At 36.3% G+C, this 25,677-nt stretch overlaps 1 protein-coding gene across 1 annotated transcript in view; it reads left to right on the top strand.

Annotated features, from left to right (window-relative positions):
• ABI3BP (ABI family member 3 binding protein) overlaps positions 1–25,677 on the top strand; it is a 261,606-nt gene that overhangs the window by 180,101 nt on the left and 55,828 nt on the right. Inside the window, exons 41-54 of the mRNA XM_089910463.1 lie at positions 239–295; positions 1,319–1,378; positions 2,000–2,080; positions 4,916–4,990; positions 5,872–5,928; positions 6,575–6,646; positions 7,103–7,150; positions 7,905–7,970; positions 10,186–10,260; positions 14,205–14,279; positions 20,502–20,561; positions 21,145–21,192; positions 22,006–22,086; positions 24,425–24,502. Of these exons, the coding sequence (XP_089766589.1) occupies positions 239–295; positions 1,319–1,378; positions 2,000–2,080; positions 4,916–4,990; positions 5,872–5,928; positions 6,575–6,646; positions 7,103–7,150; positions 7,905–7,970; positions 10,186–10,260; positions 14,205–14,279; positions 20,502–20,561; positions 21,145–21,192; positions 22,006–22,086; positions 24,425–24,502 (933 nt within the window). The remainder of the gene's footprint in view (positions 1–238; positions 296–1,318; positions 1,379–1,999; positions 2,081–4,915; positions 4,991–5,871; positions 5,929–6,574; positions 6,647–7,102; positions 7,151–7,904; positions 7,971–10,185; positions 10,261–14,204; positions 14,280–20,501; positions 20,562–21,144; positions 21,193–22,005; positions 22,087–24,424; positions 24,503–25,677) is intronic.

The raw sequence follows: 25,677 nt of genomic DNA, 5'->3' as shown, positions 1-25,677 counted from the left end.
CTTAGACACCTAGGAGAATATCATGTTGACTTTATTGAGATATGTATCAGTTTGTGTAGGCTGTGACTATCTCATAAAGAAAGTTTACCTGGCTTTAGGTGACCAAATCTTTAAATATCAAGTATGCAATTTCAGAAAAATAATTTCAAATTGTAATATACCTATTGAAGCACTATTATACTGGTAAGGTTTAATTTGCTGACTTTTCACATGTGTTTATTTCCTTGCTTTTGACTAGTTCCCACTGCAGATCTTGAACCTGGTACTTTTAGAACTGAAGCTCCAGAAATCGTGGGTAATGAGAATGCGTGTCCTTCAAATAGTGCTTTTCCTGCTCATTGTCATACCATTGTAGCCACAGGTTCTCCTGCATCTTAAAACCATTTCTATACCCTCTGTTGTCATTCCATTACAGTCTTTACCTTGCAATTTTGCTACGTTCTATGTCAGGTTATCTGTCGAATTTAAGAGAACTGTGTGTATACTAATTTCAGGATGTCAAACTGCCATGTAACCACTCAATGCTGTGTCATGTGATCACGTGCATTTGCTTAAACGGCATTGGCTATTTTAAGCTTCCTTTCAAACATGAATTTCCATCTATCCCTTATTTTCATCACTCGCTTTTTCCTCATCAATTGTGGAAATACCATGTTTTTTTGACTGTGTTACTTTTTATTGAATTAGTATCTATGTGATTATATTGGTAGATCTCTTGTTTCAAGGAATGATGTTTTTAGTTAATGGTCAAATTTTTGAATGTGCCTGAGTCTTGAAAGTTTAAATGATGGGCTTTTGTGATAGAGTAGACTGACTCTTTCTCCTTCTCTAACAGGGTTTGACAGAGTTTCTTTTATTGAATCAAGGACCACTTTGAAATTTTCATGAACACACTCCATTTGTTACATTGATCCTTATACTTTCAAACATATGAGCTCGTTATTGTACCCATGATTATTGAAATAGTAGACATTTATGTCAACTTGTATAGAAGTACAAATTGATAAATGCTTTTTCCAGTAGTTAGAAAAGTATATATTATATAAATGTGTAAAACGCTTGTCCAGCAGAGTCTTTCATACCAGAATCAGATAATCAAACATGTAGAATTTCTTGTTGACCACAGTGATATTGAGCAAAGTGCAATGGTGTACTATTTTATGAGATTAATTGATATTCACCACAATTTGGTCAACTTTGCAAAGAACAAGTGTGTGTCTCTTTTCTCTCAGTCCTGAAGCTTAACAACTGGCTTCTGAAATTAGTCTTCAAGTGAATTTTTAAAATCTCTTTGGTTTATTTTATTATTTTTGGCCAGTTCTTCCTACAGTCCTTGAACATGTCACTCCTAGAACCAAGGCTCCAGAAACAACGTTAGGTAATGATATTCTGTGTTCCTCAACAATTTTTTCCTGCTCATTGTCAATCCATTCTATCATCATCATCATTGTAATAACATTATCACCAGCTTCATAAGACTATCTTGTCATCCTCTGCCATCCTTCAACTTTATTTTTCTTCTTAATAAGAGTATGGAAGACTCTAAAAAGAAGTTACCTGTTGTTTTTAAAAGCTATGCGTGGACTTAGATCAAAATGTCTGTCTACCATGTAATCTTAATTGAATTTGTATCATGTACTTTTGTCTAAACAGTGCTCACATTTAAAGCTTAGTTTCAGACATAGGAATTAAATCATAACAATTTGTATGGTTCCGTGGATAGGGGGGCATATTTAATTTCTTAGTGTGAACTTACTACGGTTTAATGATAGTCCTTACCTTTTTTAGGCATTTACAAGACTCTTCATTTCTTGACTTAATTTTATGTGCGAGTTTTACCTCCGAAGAATCTTCAGTGATAAAAGAATTAACAAAATAGGCAAACATATTTGCATCTTTAAAATATATGTCTTAAATTTCAAGGAAATATATTTAGAAAATCTGGAACCTTATTTCCAAAACCACCTTCACTAGAGTAATCCAACGTTTCTTCCTTCAGCTCCTAAAACATCACGAGTTCATCGTCCACGTCCCAGACCTAAAACCACATCAAGCCCTGAAGCACCTCAGACCAAACTGGGTAAATGTGTTATTTCATGGTTTGAGGGGTAAGCCCTAGCAGCCTGTCCCAGTGGAGTCCCAAAGCAGTGCCTCCAATGGGAAGTAACAGCCTTCATGTTCCCTAAGAGTCAAGGCATTGAGGTGTGGTTAACAGCTGCTTCTTGGGTGAAGTTCTTGGTCTCTCTTATTTATGGCAAGATTGGCATAGTCACTCATGTTTATTTATTGCTATATCTACATTTAAACACGTTATCAATTTATTATAGCTGTGAGTACATAAACATAGGTATTTTTTTTTCAGCTTCCAAGAAATGTAACAAGTTACTTTCACATATTTTTTTGTGTATATTGCCTAAACAGATTTTCCAAAGCTAGCTTCCATATGAGAATCAGAAAATCAAACACCTAGGAAAGGCTCATGTTGACCATACTAAGATTCATAGCAGAGTTCAAAGGTTGTGCCTATCTTCTGCAATGAATTATTCCTAGCTACAGGGACTGTTTGCTTTCTATGAATGCAAAACTTTAAAAAAATTGTCATTTGAAACTAATGTTTTGAAAGAAAAATTAAGACTTTCTATGTGTGTTTAAACTTTCTTGTGTTCATGTTGTTGCTTTTGGTTAGTTCCTGCTACTAGCTTTGAACCTGTTATTCATAGTTCTGAAGCTCCAGAAACAACATTAGGTAATGATTTTTGTGACCTCATTAAATGCTTTTACACTCATTAAAAACCCACTCCATCACTGTCATGGCCAGAGTTTCTCCCGCTTCCTTCGAGTGCTATTGTAATTCTATTTCATGCTTCATCTTTTACGTAGTCAGGATTCTTAATTAAGGTGCTACCTATTGCTTTTAACAGTTGTCCCTGGATCCAGCTGAGGAAATCTATCTTCCATGAAAACCCCTTTAACATTTCATTATATGATTCAGTGAAGAGTCTGAAGTCCAAATTGTTTGCCTTCTATTTGGTATTTAGATCTATAAAATGATAATAATTAAGTACCATGAAATTTCTCCGAGCAACTTACTTTCTGTAAGATTTTTGTGATATCCTCATTAATCTCTTCCTATTTTAAGGAATGAGGTTTCCCTGTTATATTAAATTACCAAAAACAAGTTGCTTCCTGGAAGTGTCAATTCTAGTGAATCTAAGTTACAGCTCCCCCATCACTGATGAACTTGACTATTCCTTATTCTCCACAACAGTTTAACATTGGTTCTTAACCTTTACTAAGTAGGAATCTCTCTGAGTATCTAATTATACACATTAATACCTATATCTTTAAATTAACAAATTTTGGTCTCTAAAAGACCCTCAGTGATAAGGAACAAATTAGATTGGTAAAGTAAAATTTTTTCAAACTCAGCCAATAAACTCAAGAAAATCTAATATTTTACAAAACATTGGTACAGGTACAATGCTGTTGATGGTTTCTAGACCTACAAATACAATAGCAACTCAATATTTTCTTCCTTTAGTTTCAAATCATAGGGGAAGAAATCCTTCTCCTAAACACTAAATTTCCCAAAGCTTCACAGTTTAAAAATCAAGAAAATCTATGGTTTTCTGTTTAAGGAGTCCTTCCAGCCTATTGCAGTTGGGCCCCAAGAGTGACAGTGATGTGGCTTGGTAACTTGCATTTCCCACCTCTGTGCCCCCTAACAGAGAAGGTAGAATCTCTACAATTTCATGTGGACAAGAAGGTTCATGGTTGGAGATTTATATGGTAGCCAAATGCATAAGGATTCTCTCTGACAAAAGATGCATCTTATTCAATTCTCTTAGCATTCTATTCCATTCATTTCTTTTTAAAATAGCACTGCTTCTTTGTCTTAGGTAAACAACCATTTCCTTGCCCTCTGTGGTCCCAGCACCACATTAGCAGTTGAGTAGGGTAGGGTGTAGAGCAGAGGAAGAGATCAAAAGTAAGGGCATGTTTTACCTCTTGAATAGAGTACAATATAATTGTGAAGAAAACCTGTTCTTGGGTTTTTCTTAGATAGAAGATAATTTGCTTATACAAAAGCAGCTTGTTTGGTAAAAAATTTAGAAAGAAAATATTTAAAGGAGTCAAGGATCTATGTTGGCTGATAGAGAATAGTTGAGCTTTGAAATTAAGTAGGATTTGAATTAGGGGTTGGAATGGTGGGAACAGCAAAATAAAAAAGTTTTGACACCTGTTGAGGGTACCCAAGGGGGTGGTCAAACTGGAACATAGAGTAAAACACTCCTAGATGATACTGAACATTTTGTTAATGATACTGTCATGAAACCAGCTGTAGGAAATACTTAGAAAGCCCTTGTGGGAAAATAGATTCAGATACAGTAGTCATTGAGAACCTCAGTTTTTCAAATAGGCTCTTCCTTTTTCTAGAAGGATAGTTAAAATCAGGGATTAGCAAATCAGCAAATTTTTTTATTTGAAGAGTTAAATAGTGAATATTGCAGACCATTCAGTCTGTCACAGCTACTCAGTTCTGCTGTTGTAGCTTGTAGGTAACCAAAGCCAAGATGTAAGTGATATGTGAATACGCCTTGAATCATCTTAGGTTGTAGGTGTGGCTGTGTTCCAATAAAACTTTATTTGAATTTCATACCATTTTTACACGTCATAGATTATTACTCTTCCTTTAATTTTTTTTCAATCATTTAAAAATGTAAAAATCACTCTTAGCTCACAGGTCGGGAAGAGGGCTGGATTTGGGAGGACCATAATTTGCCAATCTCTGCTTTAAATAATGCATACTCTGCATTGCCTCTCCATAACCCTGTGATTCTGAAGGTCTATGTGTTGCTACCTGTGAAATAAATTATCCATAATTAGTTTGACATCTTAGACCCTCTTCTTTCAGCTCCCACTGAACTGCATACTCTTATTTTGAAACCAGTGACATCACCAAGCCTAGAAATGACACAAAGTCAACCTGGTAAATAGATTATTTAATCTATCTGGTACACCATGAGCTTCAGGGGGCATACCCCAAATGTTGTATTTCCAAATATTAAAAAATACAAAAGAATACACATTTAACAACTCTGTATATTGTACATGCTCCTTCCATGATTGCATACTGGTGTAAATTAGTAATACATTATTTCATGTTAATTATGTTATTCAACTGTATAGAAATACCTATCTTCATTTGGGTTTGCTCTGTGTAATATTAGAGAATAATCACATATCTGATTAAGTAGTCAACAGAACCACTTAGAAGAACTGATTTTATTCTTTACCTTTATTTTTCACTAAGTTACAGACTTGTGGTTCTCTTTAGTAATAAGCTAAACTTCTGCTCTGCTATGTGAAAAGAATGCTCATTCAATTGTGACCATTAATGAAGGAGAAAGTTCTCACTTCAGTAAAGATAACAAAATTTCACCTTACACAATATGAGCCTAAACATTATTGCCTTTCAAAATTAAAAACAAATTTTAAAGATCATGCTTTTCAATGCTATTGCAACTCTCTGACATTTATTTTGAAACACCAGATCTTATTTTTAACATAGGATTGTAATTTCTTTTCATTCCTTTTGTGTATCTCTTAATTAGCTAAATGGCATTTTGATGCTTATGTTGATGGAACAAGGTTCTATGGTTGTTAATGATAACTTATAATACTTATAAAATTCTGAATTCGGTTATTAGAGTTTCCTTTAGGGTTAATAGTACTATTGTTATTATGGTAACGGCTGACACTGAGCACTTACAGGTACAAGGCACTTGTCTAAATACTTAGTTTGTATGAATTCATTCAATGCTCACAACCCATCCTTGATCAATTTTACCATTTTGTGTTTTTTGCTAGTTTCTGAAGTCCTGGAATCGGTTACATTTAGCACTGAGTCATCAAAGGAAGCTATAGGTAATAATGTTCCCCAATGGGAAGTCAGGTATATGTGCTTTTCCATCTCATTGTGGAAGTCATTTTGGGATGTCCTCATGCTTTATGACATTTCATGGCTCCTCACGTATTGCCTGTGCTCATCCAGTGAAACTTGACAGTCAAATGTTATATACAGCCCATTTTGCTAGTATCTGCTATGTTGCTATGCAAGTTTCACAATTTCCTTGCTTAGTTTCCTCTCATTGTGAATGCACAATTTCATTTTTTAATATCTGATCACTTTTAATACAAATATGCACATCCTATTTTTCATTTTCATATTGTTTTTAGGATTCATCCCCATGCTTTCAAAGGACTCACTCTATGTCTTTTTCTCACTAGAATCCTTAAACAAAAATAAGGAAGTGAAATTATCTGCTTTGCTCCAGGTAGAAATCGCTGTAGACCCTGCCAGTTATCGTGTGTGTGTGTATGTGTTCCACACTGCACACTGCCTTCATTTCCTGCCTTCATTGTAGTCATCTTCATAATCTACCTAAATGTTATTTATTCTCACAAATCTATCTACTTAATTAACCTCTGTTTTAAAATTAAACAGTGTTCCATTAAAGTGGGTGCTATGGGCTGTCCACCACTAACCCGCCATTCCCTGTTTCTTCCCTAGCACCAACTGAAATAGATTATGTATATTCCACTGCCAAAGCACCACTCAGGCCAGAGGAGTCAAAGACTGAAGGTGGTAAAGGTTTTCATGCTTCTATTCTTTTATTCAAAAAATTTTTAATTAGTATCACATTTCATGGAATTTGAAAGTTCAAGCTGGGGCACTTGATCTACAGTGGAATAGCTTTGAAGAGCTAGAGCTTCTAAAATTCTTGAATTCTTAAAATTAAAATGATAAGTGACTCTCTGAATACAGAAATTTCAGTTTCTCTGTGGTATCTAAATATTGAGGCATAATAAATTTGACAGTTAATGACAGTTAAAACATAAATATTAGTTGGAGGATTAGGGTTATAGAATAGGATTTCCCTCTTGATTCTTTTTTCTTATCCTAGTCCATTGTCCTATCTGTAAAAATGTGATGCAGATTCTCAAGAGAATGAGGTGTGTTGATATTCAAGAAAGAGATACTTGATTGTGGCCTAACATCTTAAGCTTTTTAAAATTGTTCTCCTTTGTTTTGATACAGTTGTGGAATCTATTACAAATGTGTCTGAACCACCTGAGATCACGCTAGGTAATGACATGCCCTGGCAGTTTTTGCCCTCATTGTCGCCATCACCTGAGAACCCAGGTTCTCCCTCATTGTGAATTCATGTTGCAACATCATTCTTTGTCATGGCAGTTAATTTTCTTTCTAGGTGCTTCTATTCATAACCATTGTCCAAAAAGTGTCTTCTCCCATTCAGCTTTGTATCTAGACCTTGATCTCTCTACTTCAGTCACTGAAACTGTCAAATCTAAAGTGTCTTTTTTCCTAATGTTAAACATTCTGTCAGCTTGGTATTACGTTGAATACTTCAGATAATATTTTTTGTATGATGATCCATTTATACCTTCTGCCCTAGCAACATACTTTCCATTAACACTCATTTCATCACATTCATTTACATGTTTGATTTTTTTCTTCATTAGTTAAACAAAATTCAATGCTGCTGAATGACTTATGCCTTAACATTTTAAATTTATTTTTCTCCTTACGGTTCCTCCTGAACCTATCTTTCTAGCACTGTTGGGGATGTACTAGTGTGGAGTGAGGATTTAAAAAGTAAGGCTATTGCTTACCTTGAAAGTATTTTGTAACCTGGCATCTCTAAGCAGCTTTTAAACTAAATGCATTATGAAGAAGTAGGAGTGCTATTTTGCTGTAGACTTGCAATTTGCTTTCTTTTTTTCTTTAAAATCCACTTGTTACCATCTGTTCTGTCATCTGTACTCAAGGTGTGTGAAGTGCTATAGTAACCCTGGGTACTTTCCTTCAATTACCGTAGAAACATCACCTCTGCCTTCCCAAACTGTAATCCTACCCAGCCCAGATGAGCCTCAGACCGAACCGGGTAAATACGTTATTTTGTGTTTCATGTAGAAGGTGAGTGTTTGCAGAACTTACAAGAATGGAAAGACAATATATATGGGCACTATTACTAGTTATCAAAAGCCCTAACTTAATCACTGCTCGCAGTATTTGACCCTACCTTTCTGATGCCCCACTCTTCCTTCTATCCATAATCTGTAGCCAGTCATATGGCAGTGTTGTGAACATTATTTAGGATATAACTGAAAAACACCTCTCAGCTACTCTGCAAGTCTTTCATATAGAAAATAGTAATGTTTCTGGGGAAGAACATTTATATTCTTTTTAAAATATAAATATCCCAATTTTAAATACTTTATCATCTTGACTAGTTTTACAAGGTCTGTGGTCATATAAAAACTATTTTAACATAGTTAATTTGTTTAAGGATAACCAAAACCTCCAGAAATACTGGAGCATTCCACAAAAAGGGGTACAAGTGGTCAGTCATCTTGTCATTATTCAGGTCCCTTACTACTTTCTACTGCTCCTTCCTGTGCCAGTTTGGCCATTTCACTGCATACAAATAAGAGAAACTGAAGTCAAACTGGTTACTTGGCAAGTCATAAGGGTTTACTTGATGGTGGAATTTGAAATATGGGAAAACAAATCATCAATGTGGATAACTAAATATTCTTCTTACAAGGGAAAATTTTCTCAATATCTGCAGGCTCTCTTGGAATGTCAGTTTATCATAAATAAGCCCAAACTTGTATTTTGATGACCATTAAACTATTTTATATGGCTCTATTTCCAAAGGAGATATGGATATTAATTTTATTCATTGTCCTCTAAAATGTCCTGTTAAATCCTGTTAATATCCTTTGCCTCTTAAACTCTACAGTTTAATTTTTACCAAAATTCCACACTGACTGCATTAACTGGATCTGTGTCAATTATCTCTAACTTTTCTAAAGTTTTGTTAAATAGCTTTAATCATTAATACGATTGAAATATTTAATCGTAGATACTATCAGTGATACTAATCTCATTCTGAATCATTTTTTATAGAATTGCCTCATGACATGCCTTTACCTGCAAGATGGTCTCTTATACCCTGGGGAAGCAAATAGCCTATCAGTACGAACTTCGGCAAGCAAAGCAGTTCAGAGTCAGAATATCACAAGACTAAGGACACCATAGAAATATAGAATGTTAGGGTTGGAAGGGCTCTTAAAAATCCTGTTACTGTTGATGAAGAACCCAATGTTGTAGACCGAGTGATCCGCAAAGCGAACTCTAAATCTCCCAGCTCCAGGCTCCTAAACCAGTGTAATCTCCAACATATCTTGTTCATCTCTCCACAGGCAAGAAGATTCCACTGAAACGATTGCATGCCTTGTATATTTTGACTATCAGGAAGAAGTCCCTACAGACTCAGCTTCTTCTTTTATCTAATAACTCTTATTTTCAGCAAGCTTTTCTTAAGGTGCCTGAAACTCTGTGACCTTGAAAACCATTTTGTTTCTTCTTATCTCTCTTTATCCCAAACACACTGAACCCAACCAAACAAGGTATTTCCACAAGCTGCGATCTTTCATTTGATAATTCTTTTCCTCCAGCAGGATAAACTTTTAATTTTCTTGGTGAAGAAATAATTGATTTTTTACACTGAATGTCCTAGAACTTCTTTGGGAATTGCTCAGCAGAAGAATAACTTTCTTCAATAATGTATCCTTTCAATTTCTGTTCAATTTTTCTTCTTCAACATGACCAATAAAAATTGTGTTTTGTTTAACAAGATTAATTTTTTCCCATTAGCACTTACTATTAAGATACATTCATTTTCTAGGTATATTTGGAATGTAATGTGCTTTTTATTTAGAAGAAATTGTATCTCTTTGCACTTAAAATATTATACTGGGTTATTCTGATAAAACGATGTGAATTTATAATGATGAATTATTTTATTATGAAATTTATTTTTAACCTGTTTAATAGGTATTTGAAGTGGATATTTCTAAAATTCCAACAGTTTCATTTGCCAGCAGAATATCTTGGATATCTTTAATGTGCTGCCTTTTTTTTTCCATTATAATAAGAAAATTACCTTCTTATACTTTGTGGCTCTTTGGGAACTTTAATTGCTGTGTATTTAGGTCTTCAATTACTCAACAAACATCTCTGAGATCCTAGAGGTTTAGGTACTGTGACTCTTGAAGACCTCAAGAGCTCCGAACCTATATCCTTTCTTTTAGTGCCCAAGGAGACACCGCGAGCTCCTCCCAAACCAAAAATATCTCCACGTCTAAGAATCCCACCAACACAGCCAGGTAAATACTTATTTTATATTCTGGCCTGAAAAGTTTGATGTTAGTGGAGTTACTCTGTTGAATTATAGCAAGTTAGGTTTTTAACCCTTATAAAATAAGACTTCCTTTGAAACCTAATAAATATTTACATTTATTTTTAGACTTTATCAAAAAGTATATTATTGGAGTAGCTTATTCCAGAAGCTTCCCTTTTGTTATATTATTTGAGAGGGGGATGGAGGAGAGTGGAATTTCTTAAAAGAGTAGCCTGCCTACTCCCTCCACTTCTCGCAGCTTGAGAAAACCTTCCATGGTCCTTGAATATCCTCCCCCTGCCAATCACCTAATTTTTTTTTCTTTCAGTCAATTTTATTTAACATTAGGTCATGAAGATTTTTAATATATATCCTCTCCTGTAAAATAATAACATAATATTGCTTTGGTTGTTTTGCTAGGAATTTTGGGAAGGACCTAAACAAGAGTCATTATAAACTATTTTTTATTCTGTTCAAGAAGCTCTTACTTGAATGATTGAATGATTAACTCTAACCCTAACTTCTCAACCAAGATCTTGTCCAGTTCCTCTGACTGTTTTGGCAGATCTCCATTTCAGGCTACCATAAAATTGACATGCCTCAAAGAAAGCTCATCTTTCCCTCCTTTCAGTTTCTCATTTATATCTGTTGCAGATCCTGAGCATTTTACATCGATTTTTATCCTCTTCCTCATCCGGCCTCTGCAGTCCATCAGTTTTTCCAGACATCTCTAACATTGGTCCCTACTCCAAGCATATACCCAGTCATGCCTAGTCTATTGTCATGAATCAACTGATCTCCTGTCTCTCTTCCCTCCTAATTTAAAATTGTACCACCCTTGGTGCTTAAGTGGCTGATTAATTCATTTCATCAGTTAGTCACTTAACAACTACTTATTGCATGCTGACCTCACACCAGACAATGTGCTAGACACTGGGAATGTGAAACAAAATTTCATCCTTCTGTAGTCAAGGAAGTTATAGTCTAGGCCAGTCCCCTAAATCTAAATTTATTTTTTATACATGGCCCACTTCCAAAAAGCATATGAAGTGCACCTACCCAATTTACTAGGAAAGGAACCCTAACTATGACCAGTGGTCTGGGGAAAGGAAAATGTTAGCAGCATCAAAATTATGCTTGATCTAGGTAGTAACTCTGAATTACCAACACAAATTCTTTAATCATATCTCAGTATCCCTACTGAAAGAAAAAAACTGTAGATGTGGGGATGGTCTTTAATATCTGAGAGGTATTAACACTTCCTTTAATATTTCTGAGAGAAATTTTACCTATTACTTTTTCTTTGAAGGAAAACTCCTTAAAAAACAGTTCCATTTACTACATCTAGCTAATGATTTTAAATCTGCTTTAATGTATTTTAAAATGTGTTTTTATTTAATTACTAAAACTTTGCTAAAAAATAGTATGGGTGTGATATGTAAGTAGATGAAGGTACCAAAGCAACAATCATCTGAAAGAATAAGAAATTTAAAATAATAACAAGAAATAAATTTGAACTATTAATATATAAGAAATACTGGGAAAAATAATTGATGATTAGTGAATAAGTAATGAATAATAGAATAAGAATAAAAAACAAAGCAAGTATATTAAATTTGTGGATAGGAAACTAAAATCTAACTTTAAGAAATCAGCAGATAAAATCACGAGAAGAAGCTCTCAACCTTTTATGTGAATATAAAGCATAGAACAAATGAGGCAGAAAAAGGAGAAATGGAAAGAAATAAGAAAGCATAAAACAATGAATGATGGAAAATAAGAGAAAAGATGAGAAACAAGAAGTGCTGGAAGTTAAGACATTGAGGATATAAAGTCCTCATTAGTAACATTTTAAAAAGTAAAGGAGATATGAACTAAGAAGGAAGACTTATTCATAATTTTATCTTTTTGAGCCGTACTCTGCACTTATAAAAATACAATATAGTAAATCAGGAGCTTACTCTAATTTCCCATTATGACACTGTATTCTAAGTTTCAACTTTGTTTGATTTTGATTTAGACCTTTAGCTAACCTTCAGAATGGATAGATGCATACGCTCAGTGGTTCACTCTCACTCTGAAACCCTAGAGTGACTGCAGACTATAACAAGAGAGCATCCTGATTCTGTCCCAACTGAGCAAACTCCCAGCCCATCAGCATCTCCCCTAGAAAGTAGCTACAATCCAAACACTTCTAGCTTTGTCAGGGCAACCTAGTGTAAGGGGACTATTTGGAAAATTGATCATGAAAATATGCACTCTACTTATTCCTCTTAAAAGTGGGTGAAATTAGGATCTCTCTTACCCAGGAAAATATGAGCTTTACTTAATAGATCCCAGCAATACCCTAGGTTTGTATAGTCTTTCAAGGATATTTGTGTATGTATACATATGTATCACTCAGTAGTTCAAAAACAAATATTTAAACCCTAGTAGTACTCCCTCCTTACCCCTGGCTAACTGTTGTGAATTTCAAAAGGCCATTTGAATGGGAGAATGTTCTGTTCGTACGTGCAATATCAATATCAAATGCAAATTATTATTGTTGGGCTATAAGGGCATCATCTAACAATAGTGTGCACAACTTAAAGAGCAATGCAATGTATTCATCTACCACTATTCTCAGAATGAAATTCTGTAATTGGGCATGCCACCTCATTTATACTTAAACTATGTTGATAAATGAGATAGCAAAAGTTAAATTTACTATATTTGGCATTTGAGGGGATAGTGGGATCAAAAATTTGGAAGAAACCATCAAGAATATTTCATCATTAAAATACAGGTTTGATTTTTAGATTCCTATGTTCATAAGTGATAATGAACAGTCCTGTTAATGATTTTATATCTAGAAATCTTATAACCATCAAAATTGCCCCTAATTCTTGAGGGGGCAAACAATGTGAAAAGCAAAATATACTCAGATCCTTCAATGTCAAATTTGTAAAGATTCTCCAGAAGCAGAAACAGATATTTATAGGGGTATAGCTTTCACATCATTTTGACATTTCACACTTAATTCTCACAATCACCCTTTCAGTTAGGACCGGTTTATTAATTCCACCTAAAAAAATGAGGAACAAGTTAAAATGTGACCTGCAGAGCTGGGATATAGCGAGCCCAAGTGTTGGGACCTAGCAGTCATGTCTGGACCTCAGTGTTCAGGTTTTGTCTCTGGTGCTTAATGATCACGTGACCCCAGGCAAATAGCTTTAAAGTGAAGCTGATAATTCCTTCCTCTCAGCAGTACGGTGAGAATCAAAGGGCATAATCCTTATGAAAGTACTTTTGAAATTGTAAAATGAGCTATAAATAAAGTAGACCTTTTTTTCTTCCCCCTGGTATCTATTACATTTGCACCTTGTTACTCCAAAGGAACAGCTGTGGAAAGACAATTTTGGTTTGTGAACATGTCATTTAAAGGTTTATTTAGAGCCTAACAATTGCCGGGGATGTAGAATGCGAGCCCACCCATTCCATTCCGTTGCCCACTTCTCTTTCTGCTGTTCTGAGCTGACTTTAAGCTGCTCTTTTCCATACTTCATGGGCTCCCATTCTGACTTCACTGAATTCGTCTTCACAGAAAGACATGGGGATGGGTTTAAGAAGTCAAGCAAACTTCCACAAAAGTAGAGCACTCTTGCATTAATTAAATTGCTATCTCTTCTGAAATGATGTTTTAAAAAAATTATTCATCCTGTTCTTATGCTTAGTCAAATTTTGCTGTTTCTCAGATTTCATTTTTCTTAAAGTATCTGGAATTCTAACTGATCTATTTTTAGAGCTTAAGGTTTATTTTTCCATCTAAATCCCATTTCAATACTTTTTTAAAATCAGTAATCAGCCTTATACTTTGTCATACCTTATGTGTTAGGCAAGACTGGGAGATGCTAAAACCAAATGACTCATGATCCGAGCTCTCTCTTTCAGCTCCTAAGGTGTTCCAGCATGTTACTCCGAAGCCAAAGACATCACCAAGTCCAGAAGTGTCCTATACTCAGCCTGGTAAATGCTTTATTTCATGTTTAAGCCAAATGCATTCTACAGTCACACTCTGCTACAATGAAACATGAGGACTGATGGATGTGAGGTCCATGTTTCACTTCTGTTCAGGTACCGCGTTGATCATGCATGATATAGTCATTTCAAAGTGTTCATAAGAGTTATCTAAGTGCTCATATGGTAAGCCATTGATATAATCCAAAGGCAGAGAATTATGCCAAGGGTAGAATTCTTCTTCTAGAATTAAAATTCTCTTATTTTTTGACTTCCAAAAAATAACCTACCAATGTTAACTATGCTGTGCTCACGTTTCACCAAGATAAAATAAAGAATTGGGGATTTTCCCACAAAAATGATAAAATGATGTTTTACAAATGGAGGAAATGATGTTTAACCATTTTCTTGGGTTCAAACATTTTACACTATCCAGTATTGAGGGTCTTTTTCTTTTTTTTCCTTTTAAATTCTATTTTACCCATTCATGGAGCAGTTGCTTGAGTCAAGAAATTTGTTTCACACAGGAAAACTGATTTCTTTAGCTACAGATCAATTTCTTGCCTGTCATTTGAGAAGGCTTTTTGCCCCTTTATGGGAGCAATAATCTCGTGTTTGTGGGAGTAGTCAAGGTAGGGACTGCAAGGACCCAGACGTTTCTCTAGATCCTCAAGTGACCGTACAAAGCTGCTGTTAGCTTCACTAATTAGTTCACTGTTGGTTCACTAATAAGCCAAACCAAGTTTTTAACTAGAGTATCTGATAAATACAATAAGTTCCCCCCCTCTTTTTTTTAAGGTCCAGTTATTATAAATTCTTAGATGGTCCTGGAAGCATATAGAACATTCCTAGAACCAAAGGGTTTCTGAGCTGTAGCTTGAAATGATGGCATTTTGGAGGCAAGTGAATTCACTTGCTATCATGTTTTCCAGGTTGTATAAGCGCAGGGTGTTACTGTCGCTGTGGGATGGCTAGCTTGTTGCAGGTGGTGATAGGCTGAAAAGAGCCTCTTTTGCCCTGAAGTCTAGACTTTAAATTAGTACTGCTAAATGCAACAGTCAATATTATAAATGCCAATAAGGAAAAAGCTGATCTTCCCACTTGCAAAAGGTCAGCTTCTTGTTTTCAACTGAGGAAAAAATATGTAACAGAAATGAAGTCATTGCAGATAACAACAGTAGATATGAGTGATTATATTCACTTTTCGTTAGAGAAAGCAATACTATTGGTCCTGATATGACATAATCTCATTAAACCAATATATCTAATAGTTCAACTTTTTCTTTTTTAAATGTCTACTATTTGCCTTAATTCCATCAACACCTTCTTTTTCACAGACACTCTGATGTGTACATTTGAGCCCTGGAACAACAGCACAAACGCTCTCTCTGGAGACTTCATTGAGCTTATTCTATTGACTCTCCAGTTCCAAATGTTCAGATTGAATTCTGTCTCTAAACCTAGTGTTGGTCCTGCCATTGTGTCCATCAGGGGCTCCCCTATTGCTCCAGGGGTGTGATGCTACGGGAAGAATCACAGGCAATCCCTACTACTATTTAATGTTCTCCCAAGTGTTTTAACAGACTGGATTCAAACAGTCTTGGGGTTGTATCTAGGCTCAGGTTTGCATCCTAATGAGCCCACAACCTTGTTTACTGGCTCCTCAGAAAACAGGGTAAATTACATATAAACTTAATGTGTACTTGTACCTCTATCCTTTTTATAGAGATAGATGCTCTATAAAAATGTAAAAAGTAGTACTGAAATCAGGACATAGTTATGTTTTAACACAATGTTTATCTCAAAATTTATACTGAGAGATATCAGAAGTGACAAAACTGAATTTTTAGACCGGGACCAAATAAGTCAGTCTCGGATTATCTGTACAGCTCTTTCGTTCTATAGATTCCTAGGTATAACACACGTTTCATCCAGTTAGGCCTTTAGAAAATATCTTTCAGTCACTCAGTTGAATTATCTACAACACTTAATGAGGAATCTAGACAAACTGAGCCCACACATCATGTCCAGAACCAAAACAGAACTGGCTTTTCTTTTGATCTGCCTTGGAGGAATGCTTTTGAATTCAGAGCAAAGGACCTGCCCTGATGCCTGGCTCAACAGAGCTGTGCCTTCTTTGTAGATTTGTTTCTGTACCAAGGGCTGTCTTGGCTTTGTTGGAACTTCTGTCACCACAGAAGTATTTGGATAGACTTCAGTCATCGGGAGCAAACAAGGGGCAAAAACGTTTAGATTTCAGCAGGCTATCCAATCCTACAAATGTTCTGTAACTGCTCTCTTGGGCAAATTCTAATTTGCAGTCACACATCAGCATTTTTGCAGTTAGGAAAGAAGAGACTAATGCTAAAATGTCTTTTGGAGATGGAATTGCTAGGATGTAGACAATGACTGAATGGTGTTATGGAGAGAAGGATGACACTGTGATTTCTAGCTTGGGCAGGTGGTAGATGATAATACCATTAACTAAGGCAGGGAACACAGAGGGAGGAATGAAGGCTTGTGTTTGTACATGCTAGGTTTGGAGGGCCAGCAGGACTGGTGGTTAAAATGTATTTTTGGATATCTATAAACAGAGGTCGATATTTAGGATGTAGATTTGGGAGTCATGTGTCTACATATAGAAGGTTCTTAAATCTTGTGAGTGAATGACATCATCCAGGAGAAAGTACAGACAGAAAATAAGAGATCAGAGATCAAAGTCGTAGGGGACACAGTTATATTTCAAGAGTGGACAGAGGAAGAGGAGCCATCAGAATTTGCTGTCAAAAGATCCAAGTAGCAGGAAAGAGGGACTCGAGAGGCAAGACAGGGAAGGGCAGCCGTCAATGACAGTGAGGTGGACAGGTGTCAGAAGAGCTGTTGGACTTGCCAGTGTGGGTCCAAAAGCCTGCATCTGAAACCTGTGGGCCACTGCTTCAGAATTCAGCAATTTTCAGACTTTGGCAAGGTAAAACAGCACATAGGCCGTCGATTACAAGCATATTCATAAGTCTGCAGTGGGAAGTATGAACAGTCACACTACTCAGGATGAATAAAAACTGCAAATAGCCTCAGGTCAGTTCTAGTCAGGTTTTACTGTCAAATAAGTTAAGAAAAAAGAAAACACTTTCTGTCTTCAGAGCATTTTGAACTTCAGAACTATGGATGAGGCCTCATGGATCTGTGGGTGCGGGAGTGGGTGCAGGAGATCAGGAAGCCAGTCCACAGTGAATGGAGAAGATGCAGTTAAGAGACCAGGAAGCAGAGGCAGATAGAGTTTTTAGAGGAAAGGAATAAGAGCAAGAAAGGGATGGTTTGAAGGGGAAGCCATGTCAAGGAAATGGTTATTAATGTTAGGATGTTGGAGCATTTCAGCTGTTTTATAGGTGGAGAGGGAGAAACTCATGGATAAATAAATATGGACTAATGGAGAAAAATAGAAGGTAATAGAAATAATGGAAAGCAAAAGGCCCCAGAGGAGATGGGAGGGAAGGTGACCCAAGAGCACAGGTAAAGCTCTGAAAGTGGTCTCTGAAAGAGCAGGAAACCTGCTTCCTCTCAAACTGGACCTTAGGGTACAAGGTTAGCATAAAGGAAGAGGGAATCTGGAGGTGAAAATGGTGTGTGGTCTATGTGTGTTACTTTTCTAAGAGACTGTCTTTGTAGCCTATTGCAGGGGTAAACCTTACTGAAGATTCCTTATTCCACCATCTCTATCAGAGAGCGACACCTTCATTCTCTCATCTACTCTGGCAAAACATTCATGCGTATTCATTTACATTTGTCCATATTGGACATTTCCACTCACAATTGTCTCACGTTAGTTGAATTGTTCTTTGGAAACGTGCCCTTTATTCAAAAAGACAGTTAATATAACTGTTAACTTAATTGGTTATTTAATATAAATGGTAAATTGGCCTATACAAATGGGTCTAAATATAATAATGGTAAGTAATCTTATAAAGAAGTCAAAACTGCCTTCTTAATACATTGTCATGATTTACACTGATAAGTTTCCTCCAGCATGGAAGATTTTGGTTTTAAGAATCATGCTCTTATTCAATTAAATATACGGAGGAATGCCACATTGGGAAAAAGAAAAAAAAACTTTGCATTTGTTGGAGCTGCCGTTGACCAAGAAAGAGAATGATTCATATCCCTTTCCTGTGAATATTTCTAGTTCTTTCCTTTCCACTGATTTCACCTGCTTTAGAACGTCTGGCATGGCAGTTATTAAATCATCCCTTCATGGTTAGAAAGTGCCAGTTGCAGCAGCAGGGATCCACATTAGTCTAAATTCCTCAGGAAACTAAGGCAGGCAGTGAATCATGTATTTACAGTATATGGTGGATTTATTGGTAGCACATTTCTTTTTAGCTTCTCCTTTCCTTAATCCGGCTCCTCTCTGTATAGTCTAGCACTGCAACCAATTAGGATGTTTATAAACTCAGACTGCTCTGTATAGCTGTGACCTTCTCAGACGCACACCAAAATGCCTTCTCCCTCACCCTCCAGATAACAGTTAGTTTGATTTACAACTGGAAATTCCTCATATTTTACCACTTCAGTCCTTAAAAATACTACATAGCAAAGGTGAAGTGTTCACTATGGTGATGGGTTTTCTTTAACTTTGTGCACCACTAATCTTTTTGAAGTTACCTTTTTAAAAAAAAAAAGTCCAGATATCAAGTTCCCCTGGTGGTTACCCTTTAGCTCATAGAAGTTCTAACGGAGTCACATTTCGTTTCAGTGGACCAAATTCCACGACTGTGATTTCATTCGCACTTGCTTAGTGGCCTAGACTAAGAACAGATGTGATGTGCACGTTAAATGTGATCCCAAAAGCCATAAGAGAGAATGAACGTCCACCTTATATAATCTGTTTCTACACTAATGATAAAGTGCTGCTTGTCCACCTCATGGTACAAAAGTTTTCTTCATCTTTCTCAGAGGCAGAGTTGTAGCCTGAATCCTAATTTTTCTCTTCCAGCACCATATAAGATGCAAGAAAGTTACGCTGCATACCTAAGGGTATTTATGAATTTGGTGTGGTAGGAAAGCTTTTCAGTGAGTGAGTAGGGTTGACAAGGACCTCCTTTTAGGGAAACTGAGTTAAAGAAATACGTCATCTTGCTCCTGAAAGGAGATTTGCCATAGAAATCTGGTACTAACAATAGGCAAATCACCCTGGTATTTTCCCCAATGAGAGATAAGGTATCAAATTCCCAGCCTACCATTTTATTTTGCCGAAGTAGAACTGGACACAGGCATTAAAAATATACTGGATATCAGGACTGAATGTGATTATTGTTTAGCGTATATTATTCTCCTTTGTTTTCATGTTCTCATATGTCAGGAGGCCCTAATACCTATACTTAATACCTATTATACTAGAAGCCATATCACTAAGAATGACAAAAATGGCAACATTTATCTAACATTTACTATGTAACAAGCACTGTCATAAACTTTACATTCGGTATCTTCTAATGAGTGACTGATCCTTCCTGCTTTACTTTCTCCCCATAATAACTGTTAGTGCCTTTTAGAATAAAACTTTGTTCTTCCCTTAGATATTCAAGAGTTTTGCCTTTCTTCCTGTTTTCCTCAATTTGTAGGCCATTTCTTTTTCTTTTTCTTTTTTTTGGTATGTGGGCCTGTCACTGTTGTGGCCTCTCCCGTTGCAGAGCACAGGCTCAGCGGCCATGGCTCACGGGCCCAGCCGCTCCGCGGCATGTGGTATCTTCCTGGACCAGGGCACGAACCCGTGTCCCCTGCATCGGCAGGCGGACTCTCTACCACTGCGCCACCAGGGAGGCCCAGGCCATTTCTTTAAGATAATGTATTTTCTATTGCTGTCAGTGGAATTTTAGCAGGAATATCAAATGGCAGCTATAACCTCTTCAGACAAAAACTGACCTATTGAAGACAACTTGAGGGAGACCTACCTCCTTGTGTTTAATTACATTAGTTTTTTCTTCCTTTTTTTTCCCTCAACAGAATCTTCGAAATGACCTGTGACCAACTTTGTTTTACTGCCATTAGAACCTTTCCTACACACTGACATTTTTCCATTTCAGAAAGATGGTCCTCTTCTTGGCTTAGCCCTTTAGCCATTGTGAAAACATCTTTGCTTCATTCATGCTTCCCAGGGTTTTAGGTCTATGGGTTAAGTTTCACTCCAAGTATGACATTTAGAGTGCACAGTGTTTTATAATCTTTTTCTTTCAGTTCCAAGAGATGTGCTCCTTCCCCATAAACCAGACCCTGAAGCCTCTCAGAGCGAACCTGGTAAATGAATTGTTTTATTTTCCCAGTTACGAAGTGTATTTTTCAAAAAATATTCTTGAGGTAAATATATTTTTGGAATGATTGTGATGTGGAAGAAGTTCAGAGAAAATTATGGATAGAAAATGTGTATTTCTTTTGGGGAGGTTTAATCATACAATCTGCTTGACAAATTTTTCCCCATGAGAGAATAGTATAGAATTAGTTTATTTTCCCTGAAAGTGTTTTTGTTGAATAGAAAATCATGCTAAAGTTATAAGATATAATTATTACCTGAGCCAACCATTTTCACCTTCTTTCAGAATGTAAATATTGCTACATTCCAAATGTGGGTATACTTTTAAGTTAAAAATATGGGTGCCTAATCAAATTTTCCTCATAGTGACAGTGAACGAAAACTTTAAAGTTTTGGTTGAACTAAGTTCCCTGGGTGTCACCTAAGGTATAGAATTTTCTCGTATTTATTATGATTCTAAGAGAATGTTTAAATGTTCAAACGGGTGCATTGTAGAGACACAGAAACTGGGTTTACTTCACCAGGTAGTAATTCTCATAAATATATTTCTTTGGTTTGCTTTTGGCCTAGTTCTGCAACCTGTTACCTTTAGAATTGATCTGCCAGAGACAACACTAGGTAATGGTTTTCCCATTTGACCCACTCTAATTATTTTCCTGGCTGCCATCAAGATTGCAGGTCTTTCTCAAATGATCACATTGAAACATCATCTGTCCTCAGTCCTCTTCGTTGTTTCATTCTCATTATTTTTACTCTTTCCAAAATAGAAAGGCAGTGGTTTCAAAATAGAAGGGCAATGTTCTAAAGGTTTGCTCTGAAGACCAACTTAAGACAGCTCACTACCGAGCCCATTCTCACCTACCTCATTTGTCTCTGTGTTCAGAATGATTCCACCTTACTCATGCCCACCTAGTTAACTTTTTCTGTTGGTTTAGTGGTTCTCAGCTGTGGTGTTATAACCCACTAACATGCTGTGGAAGATGCTGGCAAGTAATTATTATTAATATTGGTCAAAATACTAAAGTTTGCCACCAGTTTATTTTTAAAAATAAACTTGAGCAGACGCCAGGTGCTTGCCACAGTGATGATATTCTCTCTCCTGTTGTAATCCTATGTGCTCTCTTGGATGGGAGAGCTGCAGCTGACAGACCAAGGACCATGTCTTACCCACACCCGCTATGGTCATAGAGTATGTCAAGCACTGAATGTCATTTATTATCTATCCTGGTGGAAAAAACAGTTGAGAACCATTATTCTATGTTCCACAGTCATCTTCCTGAAGGTTCTATGCACACTTAACTTTCTTCTTCCTGACTCACTTAATGTTTTCTGTTTTTCTATTTCAAATAAAGGAATCTCATGTAATATTATTCTGGCCGGGTGCTGGCTTTTGAATCTAAAGATTGACAACCTTGGTACTTGTCTTTTCAGCTCCTTTAGAGACACGAGGCAGCCCTTTCATTCCTATGATTTCACCGAGTTCTAGTCAAGAGGAACTACAAACCACTCTGGGTAAATTTTGTTTTACTATTTCAGTCTGTTGAGGACTTAACATTTTAGGAATTGCCTTAAAGTAGCCATATGTACATTTGTGTTCATAGATTTCCAAACCGCAGAGGGTCTCTTTTTATCATTATAAAAAAATACCCATTTCACTTGATTCTTTTACATTAACTGTATATTTGTCCTTCTAATAGTTATGCTGATTTCTAATATAAAATGAGAATATCTTGAAACATCTTGACAAAATTCCAATTATTATTATTATTATTTTTGTGGTACACGGGCCTCTCACTGCTGTGGCCTCTCCCGTTGCGGAGCACAGGCTCCGGACACGCAGGCTCAGCGGCCATGGCTCATGGGCCCAGCCGCTCCACAGCATGTGGGATCCTCCTGGACCGGGGCACGAACCCGTGTCCCCTGCACTGGCAGGCGGACTCCCAACCACTGTGCCACCAGGGAAGCCCTCCAATTATTTTTTTAAAAAAGAATCTTCCCAAAGTATATCAATGCTATATTCTTTTGTTGCTTTTTCCATATTTGGAACTGCATTTGGGAAGACAAATTTCATCTAGTATTTGAATATCTTTTGGGAGCTAACTGCAATGCCAAGCAATAGGAATTCCAAAATAAAACTGTTTTAAAGGTTACCCTGGAGAGCTCGCCATCTGATATGAAGACAGGATTTAGCAGTAGCTGTGCTTCCTCTGTGCTACCCAGTGTTCTACATGTATTTTTAAATTTAAGGCACGTAACAACTTTGTGAGGTAGTTTCTATTACTTGCCCCATTTTACAGCTTAGAAAATTGAGGCACAGAAAGATTTAAAAATCTGGTTAAGCCATACAGCTAACGTCAGAGCCAAATTGGAACCCACATACTCAGTCACCAGAGCTCCTGGAATTCACCCCCATGTTATACAATACAATAAATTCATAGAGAAATGAGCAGCATGCTGAGCAAGGAAACTACCTGGGGGTATCAGGGAAGGCTTCACAGAGGAGGTGACATGTATGCCGGGTCTTCCAGTTGGAATGAGAGTTGAAGTTAAAGGTGTGAAAGGTTAAAGACAGATAGGGAAGAGACACAGGGTGGAGAATGGCAGCCAGACTAATCTGATGAGCATCCGGGTAGCCTGGAGGAACACAGATGCATGAATGAGTCAGTAAGGTTGGTTGGAATGAGCTGGCCAGGCTTTCGAAGAGTTCAGCATCAATGTCTTCACTGTGTGGGAAACCCAATTTTGCCTGACACTTGGCTGAAGATGAACTGGAAAACAAGAGTTCCCAGCTTGTGTTTGTTGGCTTCTCTGCCCTGTCCATGCTACATCCCACATGGCTGTTTAAATCAGTGGCTTTATTTTCCTCCCTTCATCCATTTTCAGATAAACCCATCCTTTGTGTGTGTCTGCTGAAATGAAGTTACTGATCACATTTTAAAATGGAATCCTTTTCAAAGGAAAAATTTTTTAACTGAATGAGCAAATGTATCCTAATTACCAAATACTCATCTATTGTAGCCTAGGTCCTCAAAGTCAACATTACCCACGATGGCAAAGTCAAAAGTACTTATCAAGAACCAGTGCTGGATGTGCTAATTATCTAAATTCCACTCCCTGTTTTTTTTTTTTAATGTACCCCATTTACTGGACCAACTATTACAAGAATCTCTCTTATGAGCAGAATCCAGATTATAAAACAGGCAGAAAATAAGATGACAACATATTATTTGCACCAAGTATTTCCTTGGATCCAGTATGTAGCAAAGTGAACAGTATAATTTGCTGTGTCGGTATGATGTTGTAATGATTTCAAGATAATATGGGACTGGGAGTATTGCCATACTTATTTTTATTTTGTCAGGAGTAATGCACCAGTATGTCAATAAACAAACTTTGATTTTCACATGAGATAAATAGGATATTTATTCTTCTATGGTGTAAATACACATTATTTTCTATGATCTATTTTTTTTCCAGCTCACCTAAATAATTTGTGGAGCTCATGAAATAGGGAGGAAACTTGAAGGCAATAATACATAAAGACAGGAGGCATATCCAAGAATATAGCCATGACCAGTATCATGAAACAATGATCCTGAACTAAAAGCTTTTGAAATCCTTATAATAATCATTAAAATAATAGTGCAAGAAGACAGTAAATATAATAAATGAGAGTTATTAAAATATACCATTATCTTTGACATACGATGGTTATTGGGCATAGTTATTAATGCAATTTACCCTTTTATCACCACACGGGATAGAAAAGAGTAGGGTTTGTTTGTTTCCTTTTTGACCCGTTCATAATGATAATCATTTAAAGCCAGCCATCTTACTGTGTTTCCTCCAGCAGAAACAGACCAATCCACCCAAGAACTCTTCACAACCAAGTTTCCACGAACAACTGAATTGGCAAAGACAACTCAGGGTAATGCTATTTCCCCACCTCTGGATAGTAACTTTTCCTTCTTTTTTAAGCAGGAAGAAAATTTTCTTTTAAGAATGTAATTTTTCATCACAGTGAGTTAAGTTTTTTCATTGCATAGGTACAGGACATCAGCCAAATAGGAATATTTGTATGAATACCAGTTGAATGTAGGAAAGACAATTTCTTTAGTTAGAGCTGTGCTTTTGAATGTATGGTTGACTGCTTCATGCTGATGACTAAGAAAGAGAGCTCCCTTTTTTTTTTCCTTGCTTGACCTTCTTTTGCCTCATTTTCCACATCTGATAAATAAGAATCTTTATTTCCTTCTCCTTCTTCTCCTCCTTTCTCTCTCTCTCCTCCCTCTGTCCCATCTCCCAAACTTGATCAACGCGTTGGTATTGTGGCCTGAGAAAGGAAACTCGTAACAAGAAAAATCATTTTTTAATGATGAATTAATATTAAAACATCCAAGAAGCTTTATTCAGGGGTCTCCTTATATTATTTTTTCCTTCTATTTTTTGGGAAGTTAACTCACCTACACAGAGCTCTCTCTCACATCTTCATGCTCTCGGTAGTCTTTGCTTTTTATATCTTTCTGTCCTACTTGGATTGTAACCAGTTGCAGATTTCTAGTATTTTCGTGTTTTCTTTTTTTCCCCTTAATTATGCTCTTTTGCCCACGTCTACCTCTAGCATATGGGAGAAAGCCCAAAAAACAAGAGCAAATAATTTTTAAAGAGTTGTAAGACAAATTTATTGTACTCAATTGTCAGTTATAATTGGGGAGGGAGCTTTGTGGAAGAAACAAAGCAATATGAGGAAATGATAATAAAAGAAATCTAATCTTAAGGTATATATTTTAAAATAAGCAGAGCAGTACTTGTTCTAAATAAACATGACTGACAATACTCTCTACAGTACAAGACAGTTCTTGTAAATTTTGTAAAACTTTTGAACTTGTTTCATTTAATTTTTATAATGGTTTAAATGTTTATTTTATTATTTACTTTATTACCTTTCAATTTATTTTTAAAATAAAGTTAATATACACGGAAGTAAGGAGCCAGTATAATGACAGCCCTCCCACACCCTCATTACTAGCTTCAGCCATTAACAGCAGGTGTTCAATCCTATTATATCCATACCGCATCCTGATTTTTATATGTTTATTTTTT

Source organism: Delphinapterus leucas, chromosome 4, assembly GCF_059928025.1.
Source record: "Delphinapterus leucas isolate spDelLeu-1000000601 "Yukka" chromosome 4, BTC_Dleu_Yukka2, whole genome shotgun sequence".
Classification (NCBI taxonomy): Eukaryota; Metazoa; Chordata; class Mammalia; order Artiodactyla; family Monodontidae; genus Delphinapterus; species Delphinapterus leucas.
Note: the sequence above shows the minus strand (reverse complement) of the source record. Positions and strands in the feature narration are given on the sequence as shown.